At 48.9% G+C, this 27,996-nt stretch overlaps 12 protein-coding genes across 12 annotated transcripts; 7 read left to right on the top strand and 5 right to left on the bottom strand.

Moving 5' to 3' along the window:
- Nucleotides 1-57: 57 nt before the first annotated feature.
- Nucleotides 58-1,840, top strand: BO87DRAFT_360759 (WD domain protein; the record flags this gene model as incomplete). The annotated part of the gene is made up of 2 exons (XM_025621568.1): nucleotides 58-212; nucleotides 270-1,840. 2 exons carry the CDS (start codon nucleotides 58-60, stop codon nucleotides 1,786-1,788), a joined length of 1,674 nt encoding a protein of 557 aa, XP_025478675.1. The 3' UTR covers nucleotides 1,789-1,840.
- A 949-nt stretch (nucleotides 1,841-2,789) lies between these two features.
- BO87DRAFT_336460 (putative zinc knuckle domain protein (Byr3)) lies at nucleotides 2,790-3,754 on the top strand. The gene is made up of 5 exons (XM_025620523.1): nucleotides 2,790-2,891; nucleotides 3,228-3,247; nucleotides 3,358-3,392; nucleotides 3,456-3,469; nucleotides 3,605-3,754. The coding sequence occupies exons 1-5, from the start codon at nucleotides 2,855-2,857 to the stop codon at nucleotides 3,733-3,735; spliced, it is 237 nt and encodes a 78-aa protein (XP_025478674.1). The 5' UTR covers nucleotides 2,790-2,854; the 3' UTR covers nucleotides 3,736-3,754.
- Nucleotides 3,755-4,709: 955 nt separating this feature from the next.
- Nucleotides 4,710-7,194, bottom strand: BO87DRAFT_83883 (YdiU domain protein). The gene is made up of 7 exons (XM_025629611.1): nucleotides 7,106-7,194; nucleotides 6,585-7,051; nucleotides 6,511-6,520; nucleotides 6,428-6,458; nucleotides 6,217-6,367; nucleotides 5,059-6,164; nucleotides 4,710-4,990 (listed from the first exon to the last, which is right to left on the bottom strand). The coding sequence occupies exons 2-7, from the start codon at nucleotides 7,042-7,044 to the stop codon at nucleotides 4,790-4,792; spliced, it is 1,959 nt and encodes a 652-aa protein (XP_025478673.1). The 5' UTR covers nucleotides 7,045-7,051; nucleotides 7,106-7,194; the 3' UTR covers nucleotides 4,710-4,789.
- Nucleotides 7,195-7,519: 325 nt separating this feature from the next.
- Nucleotides 7,520-8,928, top strand: BO87DRAFT_336456 (aldo/keto reductase). The gene is made up of 3 exons (XM_025620522.1): nucleotides 7,520-7,721; nucleotides 7,802-8,082; nucleotides 8,172-8,928. Exons 1-3 carry the CDS (start codon nucleotides 7,659-7,661, stop codon nucleotides 8,716-8,718), a joined length of 891 nt encoding a protein of 296 aa, XP_025478672.1. The 5' UTR covers nucleotides 7,520-7,658; the 3' UTR covers nucleotides 8,719-8,928.
- Nucleotides 8,929-9,887: 959 nt separating this feature from the next.
- Nucleotides 9,888-12,618, top strand: BO87DRAFT_407423 (uncharacterized protein; the record flags this gene model as incomplete). The annotated part of the gene is made up of 2 exons (XM_025626072.1): nucleotides 9,888-12,108; nucleotides 12,211-12,618. 2 exons carry the CDS (start codon nucleotides 9,888-9,890, stop codon nucleotides 12,315-12,317), a joined length of 2,328 nt encoding a protein of 775 aa, XP_025478671.1. The 3' UTR covers nucleotides 12,318-12,618.
- Nucleotides 12,619-13,102: 484 nt separating this feature from the next.
- On the bottom strand, nucleotides 13,103-15,443 carry BO87DRAFT_397751 (uncharacterized protein; the record flags this gene model as incomplete). The annotated part of the gene is made up of 2 exons (XM_025625332.1): nucleotides 13,103-15,357; nucleotides 15,431-15,443. The coding sequence occupies 2 exons, from the start codon at nucleotides 15,441-15,443 to the stop codon at nucleotides 13,103-13,105; spliced, it is 2,268 nt and encodes a 755-aa protein (XP_025478670.1).
- A 1,055-nt stretch (nucleotides 15,444-16,498) lies between these two features.
- Nucleotides 16,499-17,758, top strand: BO87DRAFT_377358 (secretion related GTPase). Its single transcript, XM_025623529.1, has 2 exons — nucleotides 16,499-16,638; nucleotides 16,699-17,758. Exons 1-2 carry the CDS (start codon nucleotides 16,570-16,572, stop codon nucleotides 17,476-17,478), a joined length of 849 nt encoding a protein of 282 aa, XP_025478669.1. The 5' UTR covers nucleotides 16,499-16,569; the 3' UTR covers nucleotides 17,479-17,758.
- On the bottom strand, nucleotides 17,669-20,446 carry pmt2 (protein O-mannosyl transferase; the record flags this gene model as incomplete). Its single annotated transcript, XM_025627898.1, has 5 exons — nucleotides 17,669-18,579; nucleotides 18,650-19,409; nucleotides 19,465-20,017; nucleotides 20,100-20,230; nucleotides 20,309-20,446. 5 exons carry the CDS (start codon nucleotides 20,444-20,446, stop codon nucleotides 17,936-17,938), a joined length of 2,226 nt encoding a protein of 741 aa, XP_025478668.1. The 3' UTR covers nucleotides 17,669-17,935.
- A 28-nt stretch (nucleotides 20,447-20,474) lies between these two features.
- On the top strand, nucleotides 20,475-21,095 carry BO87DRAFT_397748 (uncharacterized protein; the record flags this gene model as incomplete). Its single annotated transcript, XM_025625331.1, has 3 exons — nucleotides 20,475-20,575; nucleotides 20,897-20,941; nucleotides 20,972-21,095. 3 exons carry the CDS (start codon nucleotides 20,475-20,477, stop codon nucleotides 21,093-21,095), a joined length of 270 nt encoding a protein of 89 aa, XP_025478667.1.
- A 1,116-nt stretch (nucleotides 21,096-22,211) lies between these two features.
- Nucleotides 22,212-24,644, bottom strand: BO87DRAFT_360739 (putative MFS monosaccharide transporter). The gene is made up of 6 exons (XM_025621567.1): nucleotides 24,546-24,644; nucleotides 24,410-24,487; nucleotides 24,068-24,356; nucleotides 23,816-24,009; nucleotides 23,043-23,755; nucleotides 22,212-22,986 (listed from the first exon to the last, which is right to left on the bottom strand). The coding sequence occupies exons 1-6, from the start codon at nucleotides 24,602-24,604 to the stop codon at nucleotides 22,595-22,597; spliced, it is 1,725 nt and encodes a 574-aa protein (XP_025478666.1). The 5' UTR covers nucleotides 24,605-24,644; the 3' UTR covers nucleotides 22,212-22,594.
- A 65-nt stretch (nucleotides 24,645-24,709) lies between these two features.
- Nucleotides 24,710-25,740, top strand: BO87DRAFT_397747 (uncharacterized protein; the record flags this gene model as incomplete). The annotated part of the gene is made up of 6 exons (XM_025625330.1): nucleotides 24,710-24,851; nucleotides 24,946-25,034; nucleotides 25,121-25,158; nucleotides 25,245-25,328; nucleotides 25,406-25,477; nucleotides 25,641-25,740. 6 exons carry the CDS (start codon nucleotides 24,710-24,712, stop codon nucleotides 25,738-25,740), a joined length of 525 nt encoding a protein of 174 aa, XP_025478665.1.
- A 796-nt stretch (nucleotides 25,741-26,536) lies between these two features.
- BO87DRAFT_360734 (putative mitochondrial carrier protein) lies at nucleotides 26,537-27,959 on the bottom strand (the record flags this gene model as incomplete). The annotated part of the gene is made up of 4 exons (XM_025621566.1): nucleotides 26,537-27,395; nucleotides 27,452-27,600; nucleotides 27,696-27,702; nucleotides 27,769-27,959. The coding sequence occupies 4 exons, from the start codon at nucleotides 27,957-27,959 to the stop codon at nucleotides 26,537-26,539; spliced, it is 1,206 nt and encodes a 401-aa protein (XP_025478664.1).
- Between the last annotated feature and the right edge of the window lie 37 nt (nucleotides 27,960-27,996).

Below are 27,996 nucleotides of genomic sequence, written 5' to 3'. Positions count from 1 at the left end.
CGGTTGTTCCGAATTTCGTGACTGTCTTTACCCCAGCATTGCATTCCCAGTCACAAAATGCCAAAGAGGCGCAATGTTGAAGATCTTCCCCCGCCAAAGCGTCTCCGCATGACCCCCAACGGCCATCTCGATCACATATCCAGACTAAGTGACGAGCTCCTACTTCATATATTGTCTTTTCTTCCCCTCCCCTCTCTGCTTGTCTGCCAACAGTATGTCCTCCTCAGTTAGAGTGCCGGCCTCACAGCTCATCCCTTCTCCCCACATAGACTCTCGCGTCGGTTCCATGTCTTAGCTGGAGATTCGGAGCTCTGGAAAAGACAGTATTATTCTCGATGGGTACGGCCTCGAGCGCGTCGGTTACCAAATGCTAGGCGTTCACTATCCCGCTCTGAAATCGAGTATTCGCCTAGGGTTTCTACCTGGCTTGACCACAGTCACTTGGCAAAGGAAGGAGTGGCCACAAATTGGAAACGACAGTATCGTCTCCGACACAACTGGTCGAGGGGAGTCTGTCGGGTCACAGAGATCGAGTTTCCACAACCGCTTCGTCGACAGATGCTAGTAACATTTTGTGCTGGCATTGTGTTTACAGCGGATTCAGATCACGGCTTAAGAGCTTGGGCCGCCGAAAAGCCTGAACGATGCTTAGCAAGGTCTCCTTTGGCAAAATCGCCGTCGCGATCGTTACCCGCTCCCACAGCAATGGCGGCTGCAACGAGCGGTCCACAGCAGAGCTTAATAGATGTTACAATTGGTTTTGAGGATGGCCGTCTCGGCGTCTATACTCTAGACACAACAAATTTCTGGATTGAAACGCGCTTCGCCTACGTCGAAGGCACCGGTGAAGCCATCACGGCAATGGCCTCGTACTCCCCTTTCCTGCTTTTAGTTTCTCAACACAAGGTTCTATCTTTGTATGAAACAATCACAGACGAAGACGGTTGGTCATTAACTCCACGACTACTGACTACTCTCAAGGCGGACAGTATATTGGAGCCAATATCGCTATCTGTCCGCGCTGCGGGTCCCAAAATAGTAGCGTCTATAGTGTACAGTTTTTACCATATAGGCTGCGGCTGGTCACTAGGTATTCAAGAATTGCAATTCGGCTTGGACGGTCAGCAGCTGAGTTCTCGGCTTGCTACCACAGTCGACTGCCAATACGGGATTGTGTTCCCAACTTCTCGCAGCCGGTCAAAAAGGGACTATCGCACCACAGATGTGGTAGGCTCCGGGAATGAGCTAAATACAAGGCTACCCGGACCTTCAATATCACACTATGAACCACCAACCTCGGTGTCCTATTCTCATCCTTACCTTTTGTCTTCGCACGCGGACAATACCTTGACTGTGTACCTTGTGGTCTCCACTTCGACGAGCCTTTCCGTGACAAGCTGCCAGCGTCTCTGGGGCCATACATCGTCCGTCTCAGCCGTGCAGGTTAGTGATCGTGGTAAGGCAGTTTCGGTGAGTTCTAGAGGAGATGACATCAGAATATGGGAACTCGAATCTTTGGTCTCTTCACTCGGAGGGCACAGGGCGTTAAGGGACGGGAATAGCATCCGAGTAAGCCCAGGAAATAGGGCAGATCAGCGACATGATAGCCTTGACTTAGTGTCGGAGGCTTCTCAGGGTCAGTTCAACGCAACCCGATCAAGCTCGGTCGATAATACCTACGGGTTAACGAGGATGCACAATTGTGTTGGCTTCGATGATGAGCGAGTCCTTCTACTCCGCGAAAAGGAAGTTGGGACGCAGATGCTCGAATTATATGACTTCACGTGAAATGACAATTTTGTAATCTATAGATACCATAGATCAGAGTTCAAGCCTGGTCAGGAAAGCCTTTATGAACCACCTGCTATCCAAAAGTCTGACTATGTCGCTAATAAACTTCCAAACGTCCATTCGAGAAGAGGTATTCATGGCAAAAGCAATCAGTAGGATGAGAAAAACCGAAGAGTAAGTGGAGGCCATTCCAGATCGACATGACAAACCTCAAGTTGCAAGCAACCAAGGTGTCCGGTCCCGGAGAGGACCTTGGGAGGGAGCCATAAGAGTCACGGCGTAGTTTAAAGCGCTACCATCCTGCCCTGAAGTAACGGATAGTTTCCCTCTCCTCGTACCTTTCTTTCTCCCGCGGTCAGGCTCGATGTTATGTACTGTTCGACACGAGCGGCCTACTAGGGGACAGTCTCATCACACTGTCCACACTTCTACCCTGTGATATATGGCTGCGCATACACTCGCTAATTGAAAGGCATCAAATTTGCCAGCACCTAGTGCGAAATAGATTTCAGCGACTGATGAGAATATTATCTAGGATAGGATGAGCCTGCTTTCGTCCTCGTTGTCGCAGAGGAAAAGCAAGAGTAATGTACCAATCTCACGAAGGTCTGGTTAGGGACCCGCCAAAGACCTCCTCTCCTTTCTCATCGTGACTGCTGCGATCGCCACCACATGTACGGCATAATGGCGGATCGCTAAACGCTACCTGGAAAAGCTAAGTAGGACTTGGCTTAAGGGCACAGCATGGGTGTGGGTATGGCGCGAAAAGCCAGGATCACACCCAGGTCTGGAAGCGGGCAGGTGTTGTGTGTTGCGGCCTCCCGGCGTTAAAGCCCTGCAGGAACCACGGGAAGCGCTCCCCCGCACCGACTGTCCGCATGTCTGATTTATTTTTCCTTCTGGTTATTATTTATCGGCGCTAGCAAGAAATCCCTACCTAAATTTCTGATCGCCCAGTTTCCACCCCCCTCTCAAACCCTCACCTGGCCATCACCATCCTCTCTCTTACTTACCTCTTCACCCCAAAAGTTCTTTACCAGTTCACCTACGCCCTATATTCACAATGAGTTTCCAAGCTGGAGGTCGTGGCTGCTTCAACTGTGAGTCCCTGCCCCCCCGCTCTGCTCCGTCGATTGTCAAACCTGAGCCCTTCGATTCTGTCATGCACCTTGTGTGCCTCCATTCCCGCAGCTCCAGCCGAGGGGGAGAAAAAAAACGGTTTTTCTTGATCATGATTGCCCATCATCCACCGAGTTTTACTTGGTGTCCTCAGTTTACAGCTGGGATCCCTTGACCTTCCATGATCACCTATCTATCTGTCCCATTTTTCTCATAGCGAATGGTCCTGCCGTCTTAGCGCGGTGGCTACCATTCCTGGTGAAGCGAATTTCTGGATTGGCACGGAAAAGCTAACAAAAGATCTTCATTCATTTTAGGCGGTGATGCTTCCCACCAGGTAAACCTTTCCCTGTCACCATCGTCTCCTCATAGCATCCTCGGCCAGCATTTTCTGGGATTGTCTCTATAATCATGGTTTGGCAACTTTCTAATCTCTAATCTCTACAGGCCCGTGACTGTCCCAAGAAGGGCACTCCTACCTGGTATGCTTAACTTGCACTGTCCATTTTCCTCTTACTGTAAACATTATTGACTAAATTCGGTAGCTACAACTGTGGTGGTATGTCTCCCGACCTTGTCTCTTCATCAATGACCAATCTCCCTTATTCCTTTTCGTTCACTGGCCCATTTTCATTGCGCCTCTTTCCGTTGATTCTTAGCCACTCTATCTAACCACACCTTTGTACCATCACAGGACAGGGACACGTCAGTAAGTCAACCAGCGAATTCTCCATTTCTCCGTCTTTTGATCATATATATATATATCTTCCTTTGTCTTGCCGAGATGCTAACAAGCCTATCATGCAGGCCGTGAATGCACTGTAGCACCCAAGGAGAAGTCCTGCTACCGCTGCGGTGGTGTGGGCCACATCTCCCGTGAGTGCCAGGCTAGCCCCGCCGAGGGTTTCGGTGGTGCTGCTGCTGGTGGTGGCCAGGAGTGCTACAAGTGCGGCCGTGTCGGTCACATTGCTAGGAACTGCCCTCAGAGCGGCGGCTACGGTGGTGGTTTTGGCGGCCGTCAGCAGACTTGCTACTCTTGCGGTGGCTTCGGACACATGGCTCGCGACTGCACCAACGGCCAGAAGTGCTACAACTGTAGGCTACTGCACCCTTCACAATCTCTCAGGTTCAGTCAGACACGCTAACACTGTTTTCCTAGGCGGTGAGGTCGGCCACGTCTCCCGCGACTGCCCTACGGAGGCCAAGGGTGAGCGGGTGTGCTACAACTGCAAGCAACCTGGTCACGTCCAGGCTGCTTGCCCTAACTAAATAGTTGATCTGCATGCTGCATCGTTTGTCTTCTGTCGCGCTATCATACGCGAGACCAGGATATCGGGATGACCTTTATCGCGCTCGCCGTGATGATCTACAATCTCTTTACCCCGATTTCTCTGGTCTAATGCACGACTTGGCTTGCGAGCCTGTCTCTGATTGACTTCCTCCGCCGGCTGACAATGATATCCAAAATGATATCCAGTTATCGTGGAATCAAACGGATGAAGTCCGGTGTTCCAATCAATAAAAGCGGGAGAATCAGTTTGTAAGACTGATAAGTGGTGGCCTGGGTTTGCGGGTGGGCAAACATGTGAAATGATGTGTAATGCGGAAGAAAACTTGTCCACAAAACTAGCATATGAAAGCAATTTCAATTCCACGGTTCCATCTTAGTCAGGCCTTTGCCTGCTCGGCATGTACCTCCAGGGAATCGTTAGGGGAGTAGTCTTTATCAGTCAGAAAGAGGGTGGAAACAATTTTTTTTTTTTGGTGATCATTTTCAGTTATCCGTAGCATCAGCTACTTGCATCAAAAATCCCATTATTCTAAACACATCGTACGCCGCGGACTTTAATTGTATCGGTCGCGGTTTATGGGAGCACGTTCAAGAACTGCAGCTGCACATCATGGCTCTCTTGAAGCGAGGGACATCCCCACAAAAGCGCTCCTCTTCATCATGATTCTGCCCCCATTCTTCATTGAAGGGATTGAGTGCCATATGCATCACCCTTCCAAGTACCTCTCGATCTCCATGGCGTTCAACACGTTCAATAACTTCATCGAGGATCCAGCCGCGAGGCAGAAACTAAAGAAACATATCCACCCATTAGTGTTGTGGCGGGCTAGCAGCGAAACTAGTAATGGTAGGCTTACCTTTGGGTTTGTACTCTTCATGATCCTTTGTCTTTCCAAGTCTTGATCAACGCCCCAGTCTTCTATAATTCGTTGTCTCCACTTGTCAAGCCAATCTCCGACTCGTTGCCTCGCGGAATCCTCGGTGTATCCGATGCCACCAAACCCTTCGTTATGAAAGAAGATAGATGCTATCCTCTCTCTCATCTCTTTGGTCTCTATATCCGATAGCGATACGTTTGACAGTCTTCGGAAAAAGTGATTGAAGTCTAACTCCAAAGCCTCCAATGTATCGAGCAGTTCCGAAAACAATACTTGGAAGTCAGTTTCTTTTTGACTGCGCAAGCCTAGCCTGTTGCTCATGATGCGTTTGTATTCGTTCAGGAACACCATCCTGAACTCCTTGCCTGTTCGGTCAATGATCTCCTCCGCACGTTTAATGATGGCAGGCGCGGCTTCCTCTGTCACACCATCCCTCACAAAATCTTCCTTGTCAACGTCTTCACCTGCACCAATGAGTTCTCCGAGTGACTCGCCGAGCCTAACCAGATTCCACCAGATGATGCTAGGTTGGTTCTTGTAACAATATCTCAGGAGATGGTCATCATGGTTAGGCGTGTACTGAGGATCGAAGTTGTCCATGAACGCGAATGGGCCATAATCTAATGAAAGGCCATAGATTGAAGTATTGTCAGTGTTCAACACCCCGTTCATAAATCCATATGCTTGCCAAGCAGCAACGGTTTTAGCATTTCGTCGTGCAATTTCACGGTACAACCTTGCAAACCGATTCTCTTCCGAGCCTGGCGGCCCTTCAACTTGGTCCCAAGATACATGTCTGGGAGGGTTGTCTACAGTATCAGACGACTGACTCTGGTCCAACGGCAGCATAGCGGGCAAAGCCTCCCAGCCCTGGAACACATCCTCTGCGACATACGTCGCCAATTGTCTAATCAGCTCACGGTCTCCTCGTGCCCGTAGGAGGTCAAATGTTCCGATCCTCAGCCACGATTCAGCAAATCGAGCAACTATAGCTCCGGGCTCCAAACGTTCGCGCAACACCTTTGACTGAGGCAATAGGGTTATAGACAAAGCTCGAGTGGTTGGAACACCAAGTGCAGAAAGGGCTTTGCTCGCAGTTAGTTGAAGCTGCACGATTAGGACATGCGGAAGCAATACCTTCTGATACTATGTATTCCCTGATGCTAGAGCGAAGCACAGCCTTTCCATCGGCGAAGCGGGAATAAGGAGTCCGCCCCGCACCTTTTAGTTGTAACTCATAGCGAGTACGGGTTTTCGGGTTTGTAGTTTCGAAAAGGCTGATTGCACGCTGGAAAATCAATTATTAAGCTCCATCATTGAAGAGTTGTATCTAGAAACAAGCACTTACTCCGTCGCCGAGTTGCCCAGCCCACGAGCCGCTGCTATTTGTCAATTTCGAGGAACAAAGATATTTACTGTCAGGAAACATACAATTGCCATCCTTGAAGGTATTAGTGATTATTAATCTCGGTCTAAGAAATTTAAAGGTCTCCAACGTCTCTCACCTCCGTAACATTGTGCCCAAGGATATATGCCACCCTCATTTTCATCCCAGTAAAATTCATTTCCCGCAACTAAAGCTTTGAACTTCGGGGAAAGCTCTTCACCGGGCTTTAAACCAAGATCATTCATGGCCTTTGGACTCACCCCAAGAAGTTCGCTCTCCTCCGCCGGCTCAGGTCTGACGAAGGTATATAAAGCACCTTTTACTAACCGTGGGCCGAGTGTCTCACGGGGAGCTCGATGTGACACCTCAGGGGTCTCAAAAGCTGGGTCGGGAGGAAGCTTGGAAGTGAAGACATTGGACTTAGGGAGTTCGGTCAACGAAAGCCCTCCGTTTGCGTCGGAGAGCTGCGACGCCATTTGAGTTAAGCGATTTCGACTAATCCGCGATGGATAGAGGGTACTGCGGGCCAACATAAAACGAGCGCGGAGAAGGCCAGGATGAGCGACAAATAAGCCCATGGAAGACCTAAAACAGTGAGCGAGGGATGTGTCAAGTATATACGGACCCTCGACAAGCTACTTAGGTAAATAGGAGGATGGCTTTTACCGGGTTCTATAAGAAGAGTATGACTATCACTGCCAGTGTAGCTGTTAAGTTTAGTTTATCAGTTAGTTAACCGACGAGTACTCTCTGTATTAGCAATTGACCTGGGTCGGTTTAAGTAAGCCGGCGAGGCGAGACCTGGGCTATGACATCATTCTCCTCAACCAGTTCCGCCTACCGATCCCGCATTTGTCTGCCCCTTGATGGACTACACGCTGGTAACGCAATGTCTACCATTGTAAAATAGAACCTCTTCGTCGGATTATGGTGGGGCAAGGCGGAAGGCTCGGAGATTCAGGACATGCGCAGCCGCAGCGCGGGATGAAGCTGGATGGCTTGTGGAGCCGGAGCTGATCCGATCCGGTTCGTAGAACGGAGTTTTAATACATCGTCCATCATCCATTTCTGCACCCGAGTATAGAACTTCCAAAGGTCTCCTCTGCCTTGCGAAAGAAAAGAAAGAAACTGGGGTTGGTCGTGCCTACGAACAAGGATATTACCACACCAGTCATACTGAATAGCAACAAAGATGGCCAACACCCTGAAGTCTATGCCATCCGTCAGGTTGAACGACGGCACGTGTGTTCCCCAGGTAAGTTGTAGGAGCAGCAGACTCATTTGCAACTCTATCCTTTTGGCAACCAATTCAGTTACATTTGATAACGGAAGCAGCTTGGATATGGCTGCGGCACAGCTTGGTATAAGAAGGAAGGGGACACTAGTATCAACCGAGAGCTCGTTGAATCCATCAAAGATGCTATCCGACTGGGGTATCTCCACCTTGATGGTGCCGAGACTTACAGAACCGAGCCTGAGCTTGGTCTTGCCATCAAGGAGAGTGGCGTGGAACGAGATAAGCTATTCGTAACCACTAAGGTGAGCGTAAACATCGCAGATATTCCGAGGGCAATCGACGCAAGTCTAGAAAAGCTTCAGCTGGATTACGTTGATCTGTAGGTGATCCGCCCGCCAATATGTTTCTACCGGCTCGAAGAACCTTGGTTTACTGCCAGATGCGAGGACTAACGGGGGTTACATATAGGTATCTAATTCACTCGCCTTTTTTCGCCAGCTCATATAGCGACCTTCAAACAGCCTGGGCTGCTATGGAGCAGGTGAAGGCGGCTGGAAAGGCACGGTCAATTGGCGTGTCTAATTTCCTGCAAAGCCATTTGGAGGCTATTTTGGAGACAGCCACAGTTCCGCCATCCATCAACCAGATTGAATTCCATCCCTATCTACAGCATGGCAATCTACTCGACTTTCATAAGAGCCAAGGCATCCAAACAGCAAGCTATGGGCCTTTAACTCCTATCATCCGATCAAAGGGAGGGCCAGTGGATGACCTGCTGCCACATCTGGCTAAAAAATATGCAGTCAGTGAAGGGGAGATCCTCCTGAGATGGTCCATAGACCGTGGCTGTATAACAATCACGACTAGTAGCAAAGAATCCCGCTTAAGCAGCTATTTGCGCGCCTTAACCTTTCAGTTGACTCCTAGGGAGATTGATGATATCTCCGCTGCCGGGCAGCAGAAGCATTTCAGGGCATTTTGGCAGGGAAAGTTCGCGTCAGAAGATCGTTCGTGAAAACGATTGGTCATGTTTGTATACAGTGTCAAACTCAGGCCTGTTCTGAGATTGTTGGATGAATTTAGATTCAAGCCTGGTGATTTCTGATAAACAGTCTAGCCAATGGTATCTGAGGTCGTTGCCTTTAATGGGGATTTACCTGTGATAACCAAGTACTAGGACATACAGACCTGAGTCTTCCGTTTGCCACTGCACATAGATAGGGACAAAAAGAACGAGGGCCATGGAGAATTGCAAGCGGTACGTAGTCGGAGAAGACTGGTTGAGAAGTAAGAGCTTCAATCTTTGAAGTATGGTACGGAGTAAGGTGCCTAGTAGATAAGCGGAGGAGACCCGCTCTAGACTAATCATAAGCAAATCAATTACTGCCAAGCGTTTCCGCTTCGACCGCCAGCCAGCATCCCCAGTCGCGACTAAGCGCGCGCCCCCCCCAACCCACCCTCATTGTCGGACGGAAAGGCGATCCCATCTCCAGAGGAAGCTCCTCGGCGCTCTCCTTCCTTGTCGTCTATTCCTTGCTGTTACGCCCACATCAACACTAGCGAGCCAGAGGCTCCCGTCCTCTATCCTTATGGCCTCGAGAGTCTCATTCTAGCTCCGGCATACATTGGCTGTTTGTCGACGCTACTTCTGTACGACAGGTCGGGGCTGGTTTCTTATCGCGTTCCCCATTCCAGCCAATTTTGTGCAATTTTCCCCGCCAGCTGAATCCAGTCCGGCTGGCTGTGGGTGAATATATTCGGATCCAAAGCGCTTGTGTTGTTGAACGCTCGTTTATTTCGGTCTCTCTCTTAGCGTCACAGGTCGCAGTTTTGGGGGGCAGTCGGCAAAGGCCAACGAGGAGCTCAGTCCGCTCGGTATCCAGATTCTGACACAAGATAGAGGGAAAGGGGAAGACTCAATAACAATAAGAAGGCGCGCTGGCAGTTCTTGAAAGGTGACTTTTCACAAGGTCACACTACGTGGTCCCTGAACCTGTTCCTGGGAAGTGCGATGTTCGATAGTGGCGGCAATTGAACTCCAATTCGCGTAGCCACATGATACTGGGAGCTAACGCCACTCAGGGAGGTCAAAAGAGAAGGAAGGAATACTTGGTATTGGTTCATGGTCAGTCGAAAAGAGCTTGCTCGCCGTCAGCCACGTAGGCTTTTGATCAACGGACTGCAATGTCGGGGGACCAGCCCTATCGCTCCGCGGATGATGAAATAAAAGACCCCAAGTTCATTAACGAACAGACACATAACTCCGGTCAATCTTCCATCGACCAACGATTGAAGCGGCTTAGGGAAGAAATCCTTCCGTTCTACCCCTTCCTTCTCACTGTTCCCACTGATGTGCCTTTCCGTCTGGGGAGTCGCTTTGTCAACAACTGGGCTGTGGGTAATGACGGGCCGTTTACACCGGAGGAGCAACAACTACAATATATGACATTCCTTACACATCACGAAGGAGATTCCTTGCTAGTGGCTGTGGGTGACTGGTCTGACGCGACAGGAAACGTCATGTCCGACCAGCGTTCCGGAGGCCAGAGTGCTGCAAGCACACCATCCAACAACTCGGTGAAGAAAAAGATAACTTTTAATGACTATAGGAACAGAAGGAAGAGTGGCGCCTCCGCTTCCCCTGTCGGCCCTGAAGTCAGTAAGCAAAGCACCTCAATTCTTGATACCCCCGATGCAAGTCAACGAGCTGTTAGGGCTAGCCTTCCTAGCAATGACTCGCAAAAGCCCGTGGGAAAACCACCCGTCCAATCGCGAGCTGCGTCTAACTCGGGGGGCATCGAGCGCAAGCGCCCGTTTGTCGATGGCACCTCCGATTCTTCGAGGTCACAGCATAAGGTCGCGGCCCCCAAAAAGCCGAGGATATCTCCGAGTCCTGCAAAGACCGAACGGCTGAAGGGTAACGGCTTGCCTGCTCTCCTGTCACCGACCCTTCCCCCTACTTCAAACAGTCCAAGACTGCCTCGGCTTCTGTCTCCTACTCTTCCGCCTGATATTGAGAAGGAATTAGCTGGGCTTGGAGAAGGCCCCCTGGGCCTAGGATCATCACAAAGCGACGGCGCTTCGAATAATGATTTATCATCGGGATCCAAAATTCAGAAGGCCAAATCTGCCGTTCACGCTTCGTCACAGCCAGACTCAACACACTCTTCGGGCTTGCATAGCAAGCAATTTTATCATGGAAATGACAAACGACGGCCCTCAAGCACGGATGTCTCAACTTTGGACAGTTCTCTGGCCTCCAAAGGTAATTCAAAGAACCATGTCGGAAATACGATGTCAAGATCAATCGGCTCGCCACCGGTTCTACAGGATGCTTCGGCTAGAGTGCAGTCGGTCGTGAAATTGAAATATGGAAGATCAAACCGGAAGCGGATCGAGGCTCTCCTGAAATTTTCTGGCAAAAAGAAACCGGCCCCACCGGGGTCACCTGTGAAGAGTGCACCAGACATTGAGCCCTCTCAGACTCAGAAAGCCAGGCAGGCGGCAGCGAAGGCTCCAGCGTCGGAACATCCCGATCACAACAAGCCACAACGGTTGGAAGGGAAAGGGAAGCATATGGGCACAATTACCGTCTCTCGGGAGCACTCAAAAGTCCCTGAAAAGCCTCAAACGCCTATGTCTTTCTCCTCAAATCTGGCTGTAAATCCAGCAGACAGATCGAAAGCTAGTTCAACGACGCCGGTAAAAGACCCTAAGTCTTCTGCCAGCCGGTTTGATCCATTCAGCGGCAATGATGGAAAGCCGTCTTCTCATCCAGCCGTCAAGCGCCCCGGTAATTCGGCCACTCCTACAAAACTCGCATCTCCGCAATCGACTAATACGGCATCACGTCAATGCGACCGTCGAGCTTGGAAAGATGAGTATCAGAAATATTCAAATCTGGGACGTGATTTAAAGCATGCTGCGGAGCGACACACAGCCAAAGATCACGTAACTACCGTTGATGAAAAACTCGCGGCCGCTACAGCAATTGAGGCTATTCTTTGCTTCATAGTGGCATTTGTTGCCGACGATCAATCCAAAGCGCTATCCCGGCAAACTGCAGATTCGTCTTCCTGGCTATCTATCCTCGCATATTGGCGTGTTGTAAAAAAGAATAACACTCCCTATCCGCGCCTGCATAGCCTCTGCCTCATACTTGGTGCTGTCTCTTATGATGCCATTCATGCACTTGATCTTGAGCGACTTGCCGCCACACCTTTACCTGGGGAGAACACGCCAGCGCCCACTCCAGGGAGCGATGAAAACCCTGCTGCATCGGAAGACCATAAGAAGAGCCGGAAAGAGTTTGTGGAGTTGAAGAATAGACCGCACGAGTGCTATAGAGAATCCCAGAAGTTATGGCTCGAAGGCTCACGCGGTCTTTGCGAAGATGTGCTTTCGCGTGAGTTTCCAAGTACCTGGTCTAAACGATCCAAGAATTTCTCAGAGTTGGGAAGGCAACGCTTGAGAGCTGGCGACTATTCTGGCGAATTTTTTTTGCCAGTTGGACGGACCAACGCCCCCCTAGAGGTAGTCCGGTTCAGTCACGCATTTCTGAGTGAGTGGTGCGCCAAGGAAGGTGTGGGATGGAACAGCCGACTCAAGCTGTAAATGTGACGAGTTCATCCAGGCGTTCTGCTATGTCGTTCGTGTCACAATCTGCGGTCCATTTCAATGGCTTTCAGTTGGCGTTTATGGCAGCAGGCGTGTACAGGGAATTTATTTTGCCTGCTGTTATTGTTACATGATACCACGGGTTGTATGTGCTTATGCTTAAGAGGAGGCAAACATTCATCATTTATTTATCTGCAACGTAGGTCTGGGAGATACGTTGGGGGTGCAAGAATTTTCAATCGACTACATTGCTATATCATTCAGCGTACATCCATGGGATTGGAGCTTAGAATTTGAGACCCGGGCACTGGGGCCTGTAGGGTAATGCGCCTGTACACTTAGTAACCACATCTGGAAACCGAATCTAACTACGCTACTACGCTAGTGGTAGTCATCTTGAATTTTTATCCTTTCTTATTCTATTATATTTAATGATTTATTCTCTTCCGGGAGAAAGTACAACCAGGCGAATTGGTGCCTTACGCCAAAGTGGCAAAGAGTCAAATAAGATGATATAGGCTCTAATAACGATCTAGATATGATACCTGGCATAAGTCGTTCATTTAGCAGCAGATGTCTCCCGCAGACATAGTGATAAAGAATAAACACAATCGCTAAGCCGAAGCCTCTCAAACCCCCCCGAAGCGCAATACCGCCATCACCAGATATTCGAAAATCCTATTCGGATTGACAGTGCGGTGATTACTAAGCCGTAGATGTCCTCTCAATGAGAATCTGACATTCCTTTCATGGTCGCACAGGTATACCTACCAAGTGATAGCTCATGGATCCTCAAAGCGCGTATTCCTGGAAACAGACCCAGGCTCTTGGCCGAAGAGCCAGCCAGCTTCTCGGCAGTACCTTGCTTCCCGGCCGTAGGCTCCAACTTCGCTACTCCAACAAATGATTGATGCATCGACAGTATCTGCAATTACACCTTCAATTGCTCCCAGCACACTCCAACCGATCGTCCCAGCAATGATCCCGACCATGTAGGCATACATGCTTCCGCGGATCGAACCGTTGGTACCCATCACACTTAGGCTCCGAGCAGTGCTCACCCAGCCACCAAACCCAAGCGCAAGAGACATCATGAGACGGGCCGCATGCAGGATGAGCTTGGAAAGTCGATAAGGGAGAAGAGTTGCAGAATGCCCACGAGACCAAGAGAACGACCGTGGGTGTAGAGAAGTCGTCGCTATGGAGGGCGTCAGGTTTGTCATCTGCACCAGACCACGAGCGGACACTGCAAGCGGCTGGGAATGAATGGACGCATATGTGAGGGTTAGAGGGTCCGTGAGGGCAGTTATAGGAGTTGGGACAAAGGAATAGGCGCAGAAACTCAAAAGTGACGCGATACGACCGGGAAGCAACAAAAGCGGGACGCGGATCATTAGAGCCAGGAGGCTCGATAGGCAAATTGTACCAAAAAGGGTTGTAGCGGAGTGCAGAGTTGCGGCTTGGACTATTTGCCTGGAGGTCGGCGCTGGCGTCGTAAAGCGATGAAAATACCATTGACTCACCGCGGCAGCTGTGACTGTACGTCGAATACCAGCGATGACTCCCAGTGACCATGCGTAAACGAGCACATAGTAGATTCCTAAGCACCAGCTGCTTGAATCGACAACAAAAAGGCTGGACCGAGAAATATGACCTTCCAAAAACACTCGCGTAAACATGAGCATCCATAACCAGGTCCATAAGACAATGAGAATGAGGGCACCGAGCCCCAAAGCTAGAAGCTCTGGATTCACGGCGAGGATGCGGCATGCAAATTCGAGTATGTCGACGGCCCTTCCTATAGCGCGGCGGCCTCGAACGACGTTGTAAATCCATGCGCTAGCCAAAATAAAGGGAATAATAGACCCGCATCTCATGACTTTGTCCTGAACACTTGATCCGTGCCAGACACCCCCAAAGCTCGAGATAAAGGGGTAGAGAAAGAAGGAATACAGTATTATGGGAACGGCGACGAGAATAGCGTAAACCAATGGACGTACATAGGAGCGTAATAGTGCCAGCCAAAGCAGAGATATAGATATCGACGCGATGGTATAGGTACCCAGCAGGTAAAATGAACTGTGGATGGTCAAGTAGACAGTGTCACCCCATTTCGACTTGTCACCGGAAGGAGGTGAAGTGTGAAGGTAAATAAGAAATGACGTAGCGAAGAGAGAGGCCACAGATATTAGAAACAAGTGACCCCAAAAGCCATCATGAGCTGGAGAGCTAGCGCCTACCGGTGGGGTCGACGTTCGATATGGTCGTGACGTGCCTGGCGGTTGGGATGTTTCTGGCACTACTGCGTTATCTGAATCTATAGGAAGGAGAACTGAGTCTAGTCCGAGATTGCCCGTTCGTGACTGTGGCTGCTCTCGAAACCGTTGAACGGAAGGCGGTTTATCATCACCAAATCCGGGAGAGTCAGCCCGGTCGCGGCCAACATCGGATGCCAGTGTATCTTCCAGGTGAACGTCAACTAATTTCCCCCTGAGCCTGCTTCTACTTCGCTCTGTATGAATAGACTCCTCCGTTCCGTTTGGCTCCCCGTCGTACTCAACACGCGAATCTTGCGCTCTGTCACTAGTTTCGGCGTCGCGCCAGGAGCTCCAAATGCCCTTCCCCCTAGTATAAGGGGGCTGTTGTTCCTTCGAGTTGGCAGATTCGTTATCGTCGCCAATTTCTGAAGACTCCCTAAGGTAGCTGCTCCCAAATTGGCGCCGAGATTTTTGTAAGGCATAGAAGTCAGCAATCTCTCGCTCATGCTCAACCTCATCATCCTCCTCTCGAAATTCATCAGTAGCGCTGTAGAAGAGAGGCGCAGGTTGAGACACAACCCTTGAACCAAACGGGAAGCCTGATAGTTGAGAACCGGCAGGTTGGTATGGGTCGGCCGCATTCCTGTGGAAGAAAGAGCGCGAAGAGGGCAAAAGAGAATTTCGAGGTTGTTGCAAGAGACGTTCATGCCCCTTTCTTCGGGGGTCTTCTGGATGGTTCACGACCCGTGACTGGGACTGTGCGAGAAAACGGGAGGCATCTGGGCAGGGAGTGAGCGATGAGGAGCACGGTATATGATGTATAAGAGACGGAATAGTAGAGGGTATTCATACATTCGGAGAACATGTCGGACCTGGTTCTCTATCTTTGTTTTCGTCTTCTTGACACCTTGACCCTTAACCAATGAGCCGCTAAACCTTCTTATATTTAAATCACTGATTGTCCAGATTATAGCAGACGAAGCGGTGTGAGCGGTATGAACCCGATGCAGTTGAAATTCAGTGGGAATCGAAGGACTACATAGCAAAGAAGCCAGATGGGACAGGGCTATCCATCAAAAAGAAAAGATATGACGGATTGGGGTATAAACTGTAGAAAGAGTTCAGACAGGCAGAAAGCGTATGAAGGTAGCAGTAGTCTTCCCTTGCGATCAGTAGGTGAGGTTGCAAGCGTCATCAGGCAAGGTCATGGTGATAGATGACTCAGCATTCATGCCATTCGTCTGATCGGTTTAACTTGCTTGGACTGCAGAATGCGCCCAGTAAGTACAAATGTTCTCGGTGTGCGGAGCAGGAAACTGGAGCACTTCAGACCATAGCGGAAAGAAAGAAAAAAAAAAACAAGGGGGTTGCGGTGGAATTTTCCTTGCAGTCAATATATGTGAGGCTTGAACAAGGTAGGATAACAGTAGTTTGGGGAACTACTACTAGAGGGGACTAAACTATCGCAGCTCCTCCCGTACTTAACCAGTGGATAACTAGTCAGAAAGACCATCATTACATAACAGCTACTTGCACTGTACCCAGCATTCCTCGGTAGCTCCACTATAGCTTGGTTGGTCATCTACTGGCTACTCCAGACTGGTTATCGATTCTGTCCTACTACTTATCTTATCCCGCACTTTCCTAGTAGGTTGGAATCCAGCGTTATACCCGACTGAGTTTAGTAAGGCTGAACGTAAAAAGAGAATCCCTTCCCGTGCTGAGGACGAAGAAGTTCACAGAGTACTTAGCATCATTAATTATCATACGATTATCTCCCCATAGGCCGACTGACACCAGGTTGAGCCAACCTTTCCATTTCCCAAGGCGAGTATCCGTTTTATTTGGTCGCCATCTTCCATCAGTTGATTTTTTGGGAGCATGACTCCTACAGACCTTTAAAGTCCACGGGCATTGATCGATCGAAAAAAAAAAAATTATTCACCTAAAGTCTCGAGTGCCGGCATAAGCGACATTCCTCTGCTGTATCCATGTCACAGCCATGGGATTATATTGCTAAACTTGTTTGCATCGGGGACTCGGGAACTGGGAAGTCTAGTGTGGGTACACTCACGCTTGACAGACCATCATACCGCTGACACACGGCCGCGACTTTCTAGTTGACGATCCGACTCTGCGAAGGGCGCTTTTCGTCCTCCCATGATGTTACAATCGGTGTCGAGTTCGGTTCACGGATTGTTCCGGTGGGCCCGCCGGCTTCAAAGGCCTTGGGAGGCGAGTTCGACGATTCTATCCGCAATCGTGCCCCTTCACTCACATCTTCGCCCTCATTGCCCGCTACGGCTACAGCCAGCGAATCAGTCGCTTCTGGACTGCCCAGTCCTCCACGTAGGGTACAGGAGCTCCAGAAAAGAATGAAGTTGTCGCTATGGGACACCGCTGGCCAAGAAACGTACAAATCTATTACCCGCTCTTATTTCCGTGGTGCTTCGGGTGCCCTACTGGTCTTCGATATCACTAGACCTTCTACATTTGTATCGTGCACACAGTGGCTCCATGATCTGCGGCAAATTGCGGAAGATGGCATTGTAATTGTTCTGGTCGGCAACAAGAGCGATCTTGCCGCTGATGAGTCGAGATCGCATCAGACAGTCACTAGGCAAGAAGCGGAGGAGTGGTGCCGTTTGAATAACATTACACGGTATGTTGAGACAAGCGCGAAATCCGGAGAGAACGTGGAGCGTGCGTTTCTTGAGGTAGCCGAGATGATATACCGCAACATCGAAGCTGGCAAATATGACCTCTACGACCGTCGAAGTGGTGTGAAGGGCTATGGTGCTACTGGTGGATCAAACTCAGGTATCCCAAATACTGTCACTTTAGGCTTGGATGATGCCATGCGCAAGGGTGGAAGTGGCCTGTCAGGAGGCTGTTGTTGATGGATACAGGATATTATACCTTATATCGAGCTTGTTGTTCAAAGTTGTCACGGGACTATATCTTGTGCAAACATGTAATGGTCCTTTATAGTCGCCCTTGGAGAAGTATGGTTGTGTAGGAATATGGAATAGGCTCAGATTTCGCCCAGTAATCTCTGTGACCTTGGTTTATATACATCTCGAGCCAATGAGGATCGAGGTAATGGGTACAGAAGAGCGAAGCAATATACATTGACTGCTACAAAATAACAGAGGCGCGGGGCGCATATACCAAAACCTGAAACACAGCCAATCTAAATATTTTACAGCTGACTAGAGTAGATAGTCCACGAGCCAACAATAGTAGTGACAAGTATGGTATTGCATATGAGGTACAGCGATGACGAGAAGCGGTATATGTAAACAGGTGTTGACGATAAGGGTGGCGATTACGGTGGTGGTGATGAGATGGAACGGCTCAATTGGCAATCCGCCAGCCACTGAACCAGTTCAAATGAGACCACTGCTGGCTGGGGCCTTCAATACCAAACACAATAGCCCGGAAGTATGCGAACAAGCCAACGATCGCGCAGTAAAGCAAGGTATAGATCGCCCAACGTAGCTTGTTGCTCATCTGCTGTGTGAACCAGTCAACGCAGAATCCGAATGTGAGTATGGCATAGTAGAGTGCCGGATAGTAATGGTGGACGTAAGTCACTCGTGCCATGACCGCAAAGGGCAAATAATGCAACACCCACCCAATGACTGGGTATAGACCGGAATAGTGGATGTGGTCAATATCCGCTTGGGTAAGTTCAGTATATCCTCGCTGCCAACGCACGAGATACCAAAGAACCAGAAGGGCAAATATTCCAAGACTTAAAGTACTCCCCCAATATACGAAGGGGTTTCCGAGAAGGTAGTACTTGATGGTGTTGTCATCCCAGGAGCACATACGAAGGCCCACATTGAGTATGGGCCATTGCCAGAACTTAGAGGCGAGGTCATCTTGCTTGTCCGGATCAGGGACAAGAGCATTGTTGGACGTCATCATAGCGACATTCAGATGGATAAAATCCTTCCAGAACGGAGACTTGTAAGATCCGGGATCACCTGGTGGAACTGGGTAACAAAATCAATATCCGATTGCCACAATCTGGAAGGAATAGACCAGAAATAGGGGTAAACTTACGCCTCTCGTTGTAGTGTGACTCGACATTCCAATGAGTATAGACATCACTGGGCTTATTCTCCTTCACGCATGTGGTCTCAATCTGTTTGAAGCCCCATTGGGGCAGGTTTACATTTCCTGCACGCAAGTAACAGCCCAGGACAGGATGTTTCAGGCGAAATGCCGTAGTAAGAGTTCGAATCCTGCTCCTGTCCCTGGATGCAACATCATCAACGACTTCAACCGCCCAATGATCTTTGTCATCGCCAATGGTAATGTTGCCATAACAGGAGACTTCAAATTGGCTCTTAGTAACCGGTGCAGATATAGCATGCGAATGTAGATTCCGACCCGTCTGCCCATGGATTAGACGGATGATGTCTCCGTCACCAACGAATCTCAAGGAGCCCTCGGGGTCATAGTCCGGCTCATACCTATTGGGGTAGATGAACCAGTCGTTGTTGGAGTCCTTGTGATGATAGCACGTCACCTGCTGTTGACTTGACCCTTCAGGATACGTTTGGATATGCGAATGGAGAAGTCCACCACCATACCCCATGTTTTTCAGTGTCACCCTCGATCCCAGTGCTATCTCAAGAGGACTATCCTTCCCGACCTCGGTGCCCTTCAAGTTTGCCTGGAAAAGTGAGCTCATCTGGGCATCTCCTGGACCACTATTCTCGAGAACCCAGAAATGAACATAGAAAGACAGAATGTAGACAATGCAGGGCACGATAATGAGGCCCACTATGCGAGCAACTAGATGTTTCGCTACCACAACCTGCCGAGCATTAACCACCGAGCTGAAGTCGTTTACATTCCAGTAAGTCACTTACCTCAGGCATTTTAAGGTCGCCGAACTTGTTCCATAGATCTTCAACTGTATAAAGGCCCACAATAGCGGTGCAGAAGAAACCGACCCATTTGACACTGCAGACACAGCCAATGCTCACGCCGGTGAGAAAGAGCCACGCAAACCATTCTGCCGAAAAACTAGCTTTCTGCAGTCGATGGAATTTGGCCCAACATAATGTGGTTGTAAACGTGAAGCAAAGTAGCATGGAATCAAGGAGGATGAATCTCGAGATAGTGGCATACGAGTTTTCGAATAGCACCATCAGACTGATAAGCCAGACAGTAGCCTTGCGAAAACCCAGCTCCCGTGCGGTATAGTAAGCAAGCGGGACACATACCGCGCCGAAAGCCGCATTGAAAATACGCATGAACGTATAGTTGACGTCTTCGGGATACTTCTCACCGGATTTGAATTCGAACGAGCCATTATAACCAGCAAGAAATCCCGACAAGCCAACTAGCATCTTCCCCAGAGGCGGGTGTACATCAAAATAAAATTCGCGCTTCAGATAGTGTGAGCCAAATTTTCCGAAGCTGCATATTATTATCAGGACAAGACGTTAGCACTCTATACTGGCAAAAGAAAAGATTAAGATAGAAAGGTTTTTGGTCTTACTGTGCCTCATCCCATGTCACGATATCTGAACGACCAATTTGATACATTCGAGTGAAAATTGCCAGAGCAGTCAGAAAGAGAGGCGCAAATATAGGCTCCCAGCTGGCCACCGCAGAACGAAACGAGGAGGGCTAAGACACGCGTCAATATTATCGGCTATCAGGTGCAGTAAAGCTTTATGAAGCTTCGGTCTAAGGCGAGCATCATACCTCTTGCTTCGATTTCTTGGCATCATATGCATCATGATCAGGAGCACGGCTGGGCTCCTGCGTAAGAGGGGCAGTTCTGCGCCGCACTTCAGAGGAGAGATCAACCCCAGAGCTTGACGCCTGGTTTACTCCCGCCATAGTTGCGGTATAATGGGCAGCTAAACAAATGCGGGGACAGGGAGTGGCGAAAGAGAAAGCAAGTAGAGAGTATCAGACTGCCACAGGAAGCTGGTTGAATGTAGAGCAGCTCGCTGGGATTGACTTCAGGTGTGAGTTGCAAACATTTCTTATGAGAAAATCACAATGATTGGTCTAGCGTGCAGTACTCCAGCTTTTGTTGAGAGTCTGGAGAGAGGAAAGAAGAAAAAAGAGAGGGGCCGATGAGAAGGTACCTTGAGAACACAAGGCAAGAGTATGGAGGGGAAATCAGGATAGATTGAGCAGACACCGCTTAACCAGGGTCAAATGGGTAAAGTAAGGTAAAGAATGGAAGGTTTGTTAAATTGATAAAGGCAATGTGAAATTTTGAGGCAATGAAAAGGAAGAATAGAAAGATCGGAAGCAAAAGAAAAGGGGTCGAATGTTGAGGGTGGGAAAGAAAGTCAGCCTCTCGAAGGGTTCCCTACTCAGAATGTAAGACGGAGTGGAAGCGCAAATGGCGAGTTGGCCTGGAGATAACACGGAAAGCTCGGGCGCGTGGCCTGAAAGCTCCGTTCCGCCTGGGCCACTTCTGAAACCTCGACTGCATCCTCCGTCTTGTTCGTCGGCAATGACGGCGAATTACTGAGAGAGGTATAGCGTGTCTAATGGGGGCAGGCATGTATGTCACTGCCATTTGTGGCATCATATATGTGTGTGACCTCTACAATGGAAATTGTACTGACTGTTCAAAGGGTGGTCAACCTTCCCATCCTTGGACAGAAATTTGGTCCCAGATGCTTCGAAGTGGCCTTACTGTTCAACTGGTTCTCCAATTTTCCCCATACTTAACTAGCCGGGCTTGATTACTGTCATGATTCATCACCGTCGTGCCTCACTGTCGCGGATTAAAGATATTAAAGAAATGCGACAAAAGAAAAAAAAAAAAAAAAAAAGAGAGAGAGAGAGATTGCCGTGGGTTGGCGATTCCAGCTTTTGCTGCTCTCCTCTAATTCAAACTGAACTGAGTATCACCAGTAGAACAGGCATCTGACAGTCTATTAACGAAAAGTACTTATCAGGCAGGTACCATGGAGTCGATGAAGTTTGCCTTTTACGGTATTTTGCGAAAGTTCACGGAGACGAAAGCCAATCTGTCGAATCGAATGCAGTTATGCAACGCACAAGTTATGAATGGGAACATTTTGGTTGAGTCAGCGTATCCTACCTCACCGGCTGTTGGTTAATTAGACATTCCATGTTCGAATGTAAAGGTTCTCCACCTCTATTCAGGGAGGAAGATGACGGCGGTGTGATCTGCCTGCTGATTTAGCTTCAGGGCCTGAGGAGCCACAGACAATTCGTAAATGGTTCGAGGTATAGATTGATAATGAATGAATCTGCGCTGGCTGTGTGTACGCAACGAGGGTCGTAAACCCGAACCTAGACGAATAACGTCTACGCTATCACTATGACAGGCAGGGTGCTTTATTTGACATAGGGACACAAGTGCGTGCCATGGTAAGCTTCCCAAGCTTCTCATGTATAAAGGTCGGCATAAGACGTACGAAATGATTTTATTTTTCTTTTTCGATAACCTCGTTGGCACTATGATATACAAGGGGATCAGAGAATATTCTTCTCTAATCATTTATTACCACCCTTCCACATCGATGGATTGTGGCAGCATATTATGCAAGTCAGAGAAATACCTCTGAGCCTGAAAGGCCCTTGATAACACTGAGTCTTCGAGATGAAAGTTGCACGCGGATTCTCATTTCTGAAGTCACGGAGTAGGATATGGCGCGATATGTGCCTCACGCTTCGAACATTTCACAAACTGTCATGTTTTAAAACCTATTCTGGGGCATGGTATACGTCTCGGTATATATTTACATGCATACATGTAGATGATGTCAGAAAGAGAAAACGGTGCAGTAAATCGAAATAGAGCCTCGACAAGATCAGTATATGCGAGACCAGGGTCGAGAATATCCTAGTGTCAGTCCACGAGAAAAGGAAAAGAATACAATTAAGTCGGTGTACATAGGGTTGAAAAGAGAAAACAAGAGTGAAAGAGGTAGGTACAGCAACAGGATGTTTATATGTCTGTATCTGTTACATGAGACTGGACCATACGCGGTGGCCCTACTCATTCTCCTCCTGCCCAAGACGTCTATACTGACCGGCCTGTCCTGTTGATTCCGATCCTTTGTGTCGGGTAATCATATTCGAAATCCAGCCTCCAAAGCCCTCTGGTCGACTACTAGTGTCTTCCCGGAAGCCTGTCCTGCCAGGCTTGCTACCGGTACTAGAACTTACATTCGGTGGGTCAATGTCCAAGCCAGGAATGGCGCTGTCTGCCCCCAGACGGCCATACTGGCGTCTGATGTCAAGCGAAGGTACAGGAGAGCCTGCACTCATGAGAGAGCCACGTTCTCCCTGAGTTGCTGGTGTTGGCATGGCAGTAGTTGCATCCCCAAACAGCAAATTCATGTCTTCCAAGCGGACACCACTCGTTTCCGGATATAAAAAGTAAACTGTAGTAATGTATTAGACTTTTGGTTAATTATGGGAAAATTGACATGGCGCTTACCCAGGACAAAGCTGCAGGCACAGAAAAACGCATGCACCAGGTACAAGCGCCACTTGATAGCAGCTTGTAAAACAGGCGTGACCTCTCCGACAAGCCAATTAAAAGCCCAATTAGTGGCTGTACTAAGACTTGCGCCTTTTGCACGAATGCTCAATGGGAGAATTTCCGGGGGGTAGAGCCATGGTATGGGTCCCCATGATGCACCAAAAGCAGCATTGTAGATCATGACAAAGATGACAGTGAGAGTAGGTGTTGCCACGACGTCGATATATATGAAATAGGAAATCAGGGAGAGTGAAACAATCATTGCCACCGCTCCAGAAAGAAGGATGGGGCGCCTCCCCCAGCGATCCACCAGATACCATGGAGGTACTGTAGAGGCCAGATACGAGATTGCGTTGATCCCAGTCATTAGGATAGCGTCACGGCCAGCCCAACCTGCTGATTCGAATACAAGCGGGGCGTAATACGAGATGACGTTAATACCGTTGAGCTGAGCCAAGGCCTGTGCCGACATCGCTATTAAGACCCTTTTGTAGTAACGCCTGAACATATCAGCGTAAGATCTTTCGCCTTCTTGCCTTTGCAGAAGAACGTTCATCTTAATCTCTCTATACTCTTGTCTGGCTTTGTCACTGTGCAAGTCTCCACTTCCATATAGATTTGCAATGACAACCATACCCTCTTCATCGTGGTCATTGTCCAACAGCCACCTAGTCTTGCATTAGCATGGTGAAAAGCTAAGTTTTCTCCTGCATCACGCATGGACTCACCTTGGCGACTCGCAAATGATGAGGCTACCCACACCAAGAAGAGCACCCATGACGCACTGGAACAACAATGGTAGGCGCCAAGAGTAATTACTTTCTATAAAGCTACAGAAATAATCCACCCAGACGCTGGCTGCGTATCCGGAGATGTTCCCTGTAAACTCAATACATGCCAGTTTTCCTCGGTTGTGGGGAGGCTTAGAGAACATTAGCAAAACAACCGAAGCATTATGCAACAAGGGTGATTGTGAATACCGATATTTCAGACTGGTAGACAGGTACAATTGTCGACAAGGCCCCAACGCCCAAACCTGCGACGATTCGACCGGCCATCATCATAGGCAACCCGGTAGCAAAGGCCTGCAATGCACCGCCAATAAAGAATACTATGGAGCCATACAAGATCGTTTTGCGGCGTCCGATTAAGTCGCCGAGTCGACCGACAAGTAGAGAAGATATGAAAGCCCCTACTTCGAGGATCGCAACCACCGTACCTATTGCAGCTCGCGAGGGTTGATTGAAGTAATCCTTGAAATACCAGCCTCTGATCGTGTGTCAGCAAAGCCCTCCATTCCGTTGAAGAAAGAGAAGACGGACGTTATGATCCCAGACATAACACCTTGGTCATAGCCAAAAAGGAAGACGCCCAAGGATACGAAAACACTCGTAAAGTACCTACATAGCTGGTCAGCAGAGCTAGTAGGTAACATTTGTCGATGACGAAACCTCTTACAGTAATGGCTTCCCAACCAAGCCATGCAAGTGTGCGCTTTGTCGATTATTGGGTGACATTATGACAGCTAAGAGGCGCTCTGCCCGAGGAATCTTCCGGGGTGGAGGGCAGGGTATTTCAATCTTCTCAACGTCGTCTTCGCCGATAACAAGCTGGCTGGGGTAATGGACACGATTCTGTTTCTCGGTCCGTACACTGGATTCCACCCGACCAGAGCTTTCACGATCTTCAGAGCTTCTGAGTGGGATGCGAAGATAATCTTCGGCATTAGCAAGCTGTTCCGTCAGATCTCCACTGTCAGTCCAGGTAAAATGCTCAGACCCAGTGGAGTGAGTCGCTATAGAGGAAGAGCGTCGACTGCTCCTCCCACTAGCAGGTTCTACTACTTTAGCGGGTTGAGGGACAGAGGACCTTGAACTTGAAGGAAGATTTTGCAAGGGTATGCCAGAGGAAGTATGGGTCGGGGTCGTTGTGAGAGGAATGTTGGCGGTTGTAATGGGCTGGGATTCACAGCCCCCCTTTCTTGGTTGAATATTAGCTTTTTTCTTTCTGTCACCACTCTTTCACGCGACCAGAATATAAGATCGCTGCGAGTAAAAATCAAGGAGAGCTGGTAATTTTCGTAACGCTCCGCAACAATCCGAATTGTGAGTTTTCATCAAAGCGGCATGTAAAGACAACTGCTAATCTATTTGGAAGGGATGGATCAGAAGGACAGCGGTGCAGAGTAATCGCTGCAATAGGATGGAAGACCACGCGCCAAAGCGGAGACAAGCGAGTGAGGTGAACCAACTGTTCACAAGGATACCGAAAGGGTGTAGAAAGCGGTGATGACAATCCTTGGGGGGTTTGCTCACGAGACAGGAAATACTTGGCAGATCAACAGCGCAGGATGACGGTGCCCGGAGGTCCAACAGCCTAAAAATGATCAGGTGAAAAACTTAAGAGGGGACAAAGGAAAGCAAGATGAGGTAAGGCTAAATGGCATATGTTTGACAATCAGTCCAGAGGTAACCTTTGGCTTGTGTACATATAATCGTCCCAAGGTTGCTTGCTGGGTTTCCCAGGGGGACTAGCCATGATTTAGGGAGGCAGCTGTCAAGCCATCGATGTGACTACCGTTACGTACCTTGATGGGGTTCTCGGAGACCCCGCAAACACTGACGCTAAGTGGGTACGAGATTCTGCCCAGTAAACTACGTAGTACTTTAGTGTACCAACCATGTTACCGGCAGTGCCCATCAGCGATTCCATCTGTGGCGGTGCGATCAACGAGGGTACCCTTCCAGTACGTGCCTAAGGATATTTACGAAGATCAAGAAGACTTAATATGAGGCGCGGTATTATATGATTATATGATTCTCACGTACAAGGGTCGCTATTCAATTTTGACTATATATAACATCTCATTTGGTGGTATTGTTTCAACAATACTGTCATGTAAGGCATATCTTTGGGTGGATCCCTTAGAGCCAAGATTATGTGAAAAGAGCCCATATAGACCCAGGAATCAGTATCGTATCATCGATCTCTGTATTATACACTCCTATATATAGACCTGCAATTGTAGGCTTTTGGTGTCTCGGCTAATTACTCGTGATACAATGAAATGCTTCAAAAGGAGTGACGCAAAGCTGGCTGATCATTGCGTCTATCGCCTGGAGCACACAAGTAGACAGACTCCTTGTATGTGTTAGCAGAAAATTATGATTATTCTGTAGGACATCGTTGGTTAAAGAACATTGTTGTTTATCGCCTGTTTTGATTCTAGTAGATAGGTAATCATGCACGGGTAGCCCCTTTGCTACTCGTCGTTACTATGTATACGTAGCTTTCATGGACCACGAGCGACAATGAACTTTTATCATCTTGACACATTCTATCCGAAATCAACTTAGCGGTTATACCGAACACACTACACATCGTTTCTCGATGGCCAATGGCTTTTTCTTCCCCCTGGGGGAAGCGCAATGATTAAACCAGCATATTTATCATGTCAAAAGAATGTCATAGCCATCTTTCTGGATATATACAGCGTCTGCCATATTAGCGTACTTACGACGCACCAGCTCGAATATCACCAAGCCTGCACTAGTGCTAGGTACTTGACGGATGGCGTCCCTTGCAAACCCACGGAACAGCCAACGACGCCAGCCACCTGCTCTGGATGCCTTTCTCCTGCATCTCTTCAAGGTTTCTTGGTATGCAGAGTAATACAGGCGTAGCATTTCTCGTCTTGAAGGATGAAGACTCGCTTGATGGTCAATGTATTCCAGGCGAGCAACATGGAGACTTTGGATAGCACTTAGCGGGTGCTGTATACTCTGTTGAGCAACTGAAGCTGCAACACCTGCAGCCATCAAGAAACATGGCTCCAGAGCATAATGTGGCCTTATGAGCGGTACGCCGCGGTCACTCGATTGGATGTGCTGTAACTGTTCCGCGTAATGAGTCCGCCGTGAGCCGTAGTACCAGGTCAGAAATGAATAGTAGGCCTGCGACTTCACGAACTCGAAGAAAGAGAAAAATACTGCATAACCAAAAGCGTCACGAGTGAAAGATAAACCCCACCCTGCGAATATACCACGGACTCCAATTTGATTGAGTTTATGGCGGCCATAATGCCACATGCTCTTGTATGGGCCCTCAAGCAAGTCACTCGCTCGGAGACGGACCTGAAGCGCATCCAGAGGAGCGGCTACTACTGACTGAATTGTACCCGCTATAAACCCAGCTGCAAATGTGTTTGAAGGGGGAGCAGGTGGATATACGCGTTTGATGCCTTGGGACGCCGGTTCGTACAAAGCGCCAAGGACTTGTAGATATGACGTGTAAAGGACGGCTCCAATTCTATCTGTAACAGTTAGACAACCCAGGCAACCAAATTTGAGACTAGGTAAACCAACCCAGCATTCGCTAGGAGAGGTGGCATAACTTGATTAGGGATGAAGCGCCACCCATATGTGCGAACGGCATGGACAAGTAACCCCGGAGTAGTTGTGTGCAGAGACCAACCGGTTTTTGCAGAATGAGGATTTACAGCTCTAGCGAAGGCCTAGCGAAATAACAGGAAGAGCCATATATATCAGTTGACATGGACTCCAGAGATCAGTGCAACCAGGCCGGCGAAGGAACAATGCAACCGCATACCATATAACTGAACAAGAGCATGGGCTGTCAGTGACTGAAGGGACAATACTTGTGAGACAGTCTAGTATCATACTCAACTCGGGTGCGAAAAAATGCCTTGATAGGTGCTCTGAAGTAGAATGCAACCAATTGTGCACTAAGAGCACGCACCCCCGCAGCAGAGGCACCAGTAGCTGCATTCTGTCGCGATTTTCTGCGTGACGGATTCCCCGAGTCCAAGCTCGAGGTATGATCAAATGCGGGTAATGTCTGAGTAGTGGCCATGCTGAGGCGTGTGAGAAAGCATTAGAAGTGACAGTTT

Source organism: Aspergillus neoniger (genome assembly GCF_003184625.1).
Source record: "Aspergillus neoniger CBS 115656 unplaced genomic scaffold BO87scaffold_20, whole genome shotgun sequence".
Classification (NCBI taxonomy): Eukaryota; Fungi; Ascomycota; class Eurotiomycetes; order Eurotiales; family Aspergillaceae; genus Aspergillus; species Aspergillus neoniger.
Note: the sequence above shows the minus strand (reverse complement) of the source record. Positions and strands in the feature narration are given on the sequence as shown.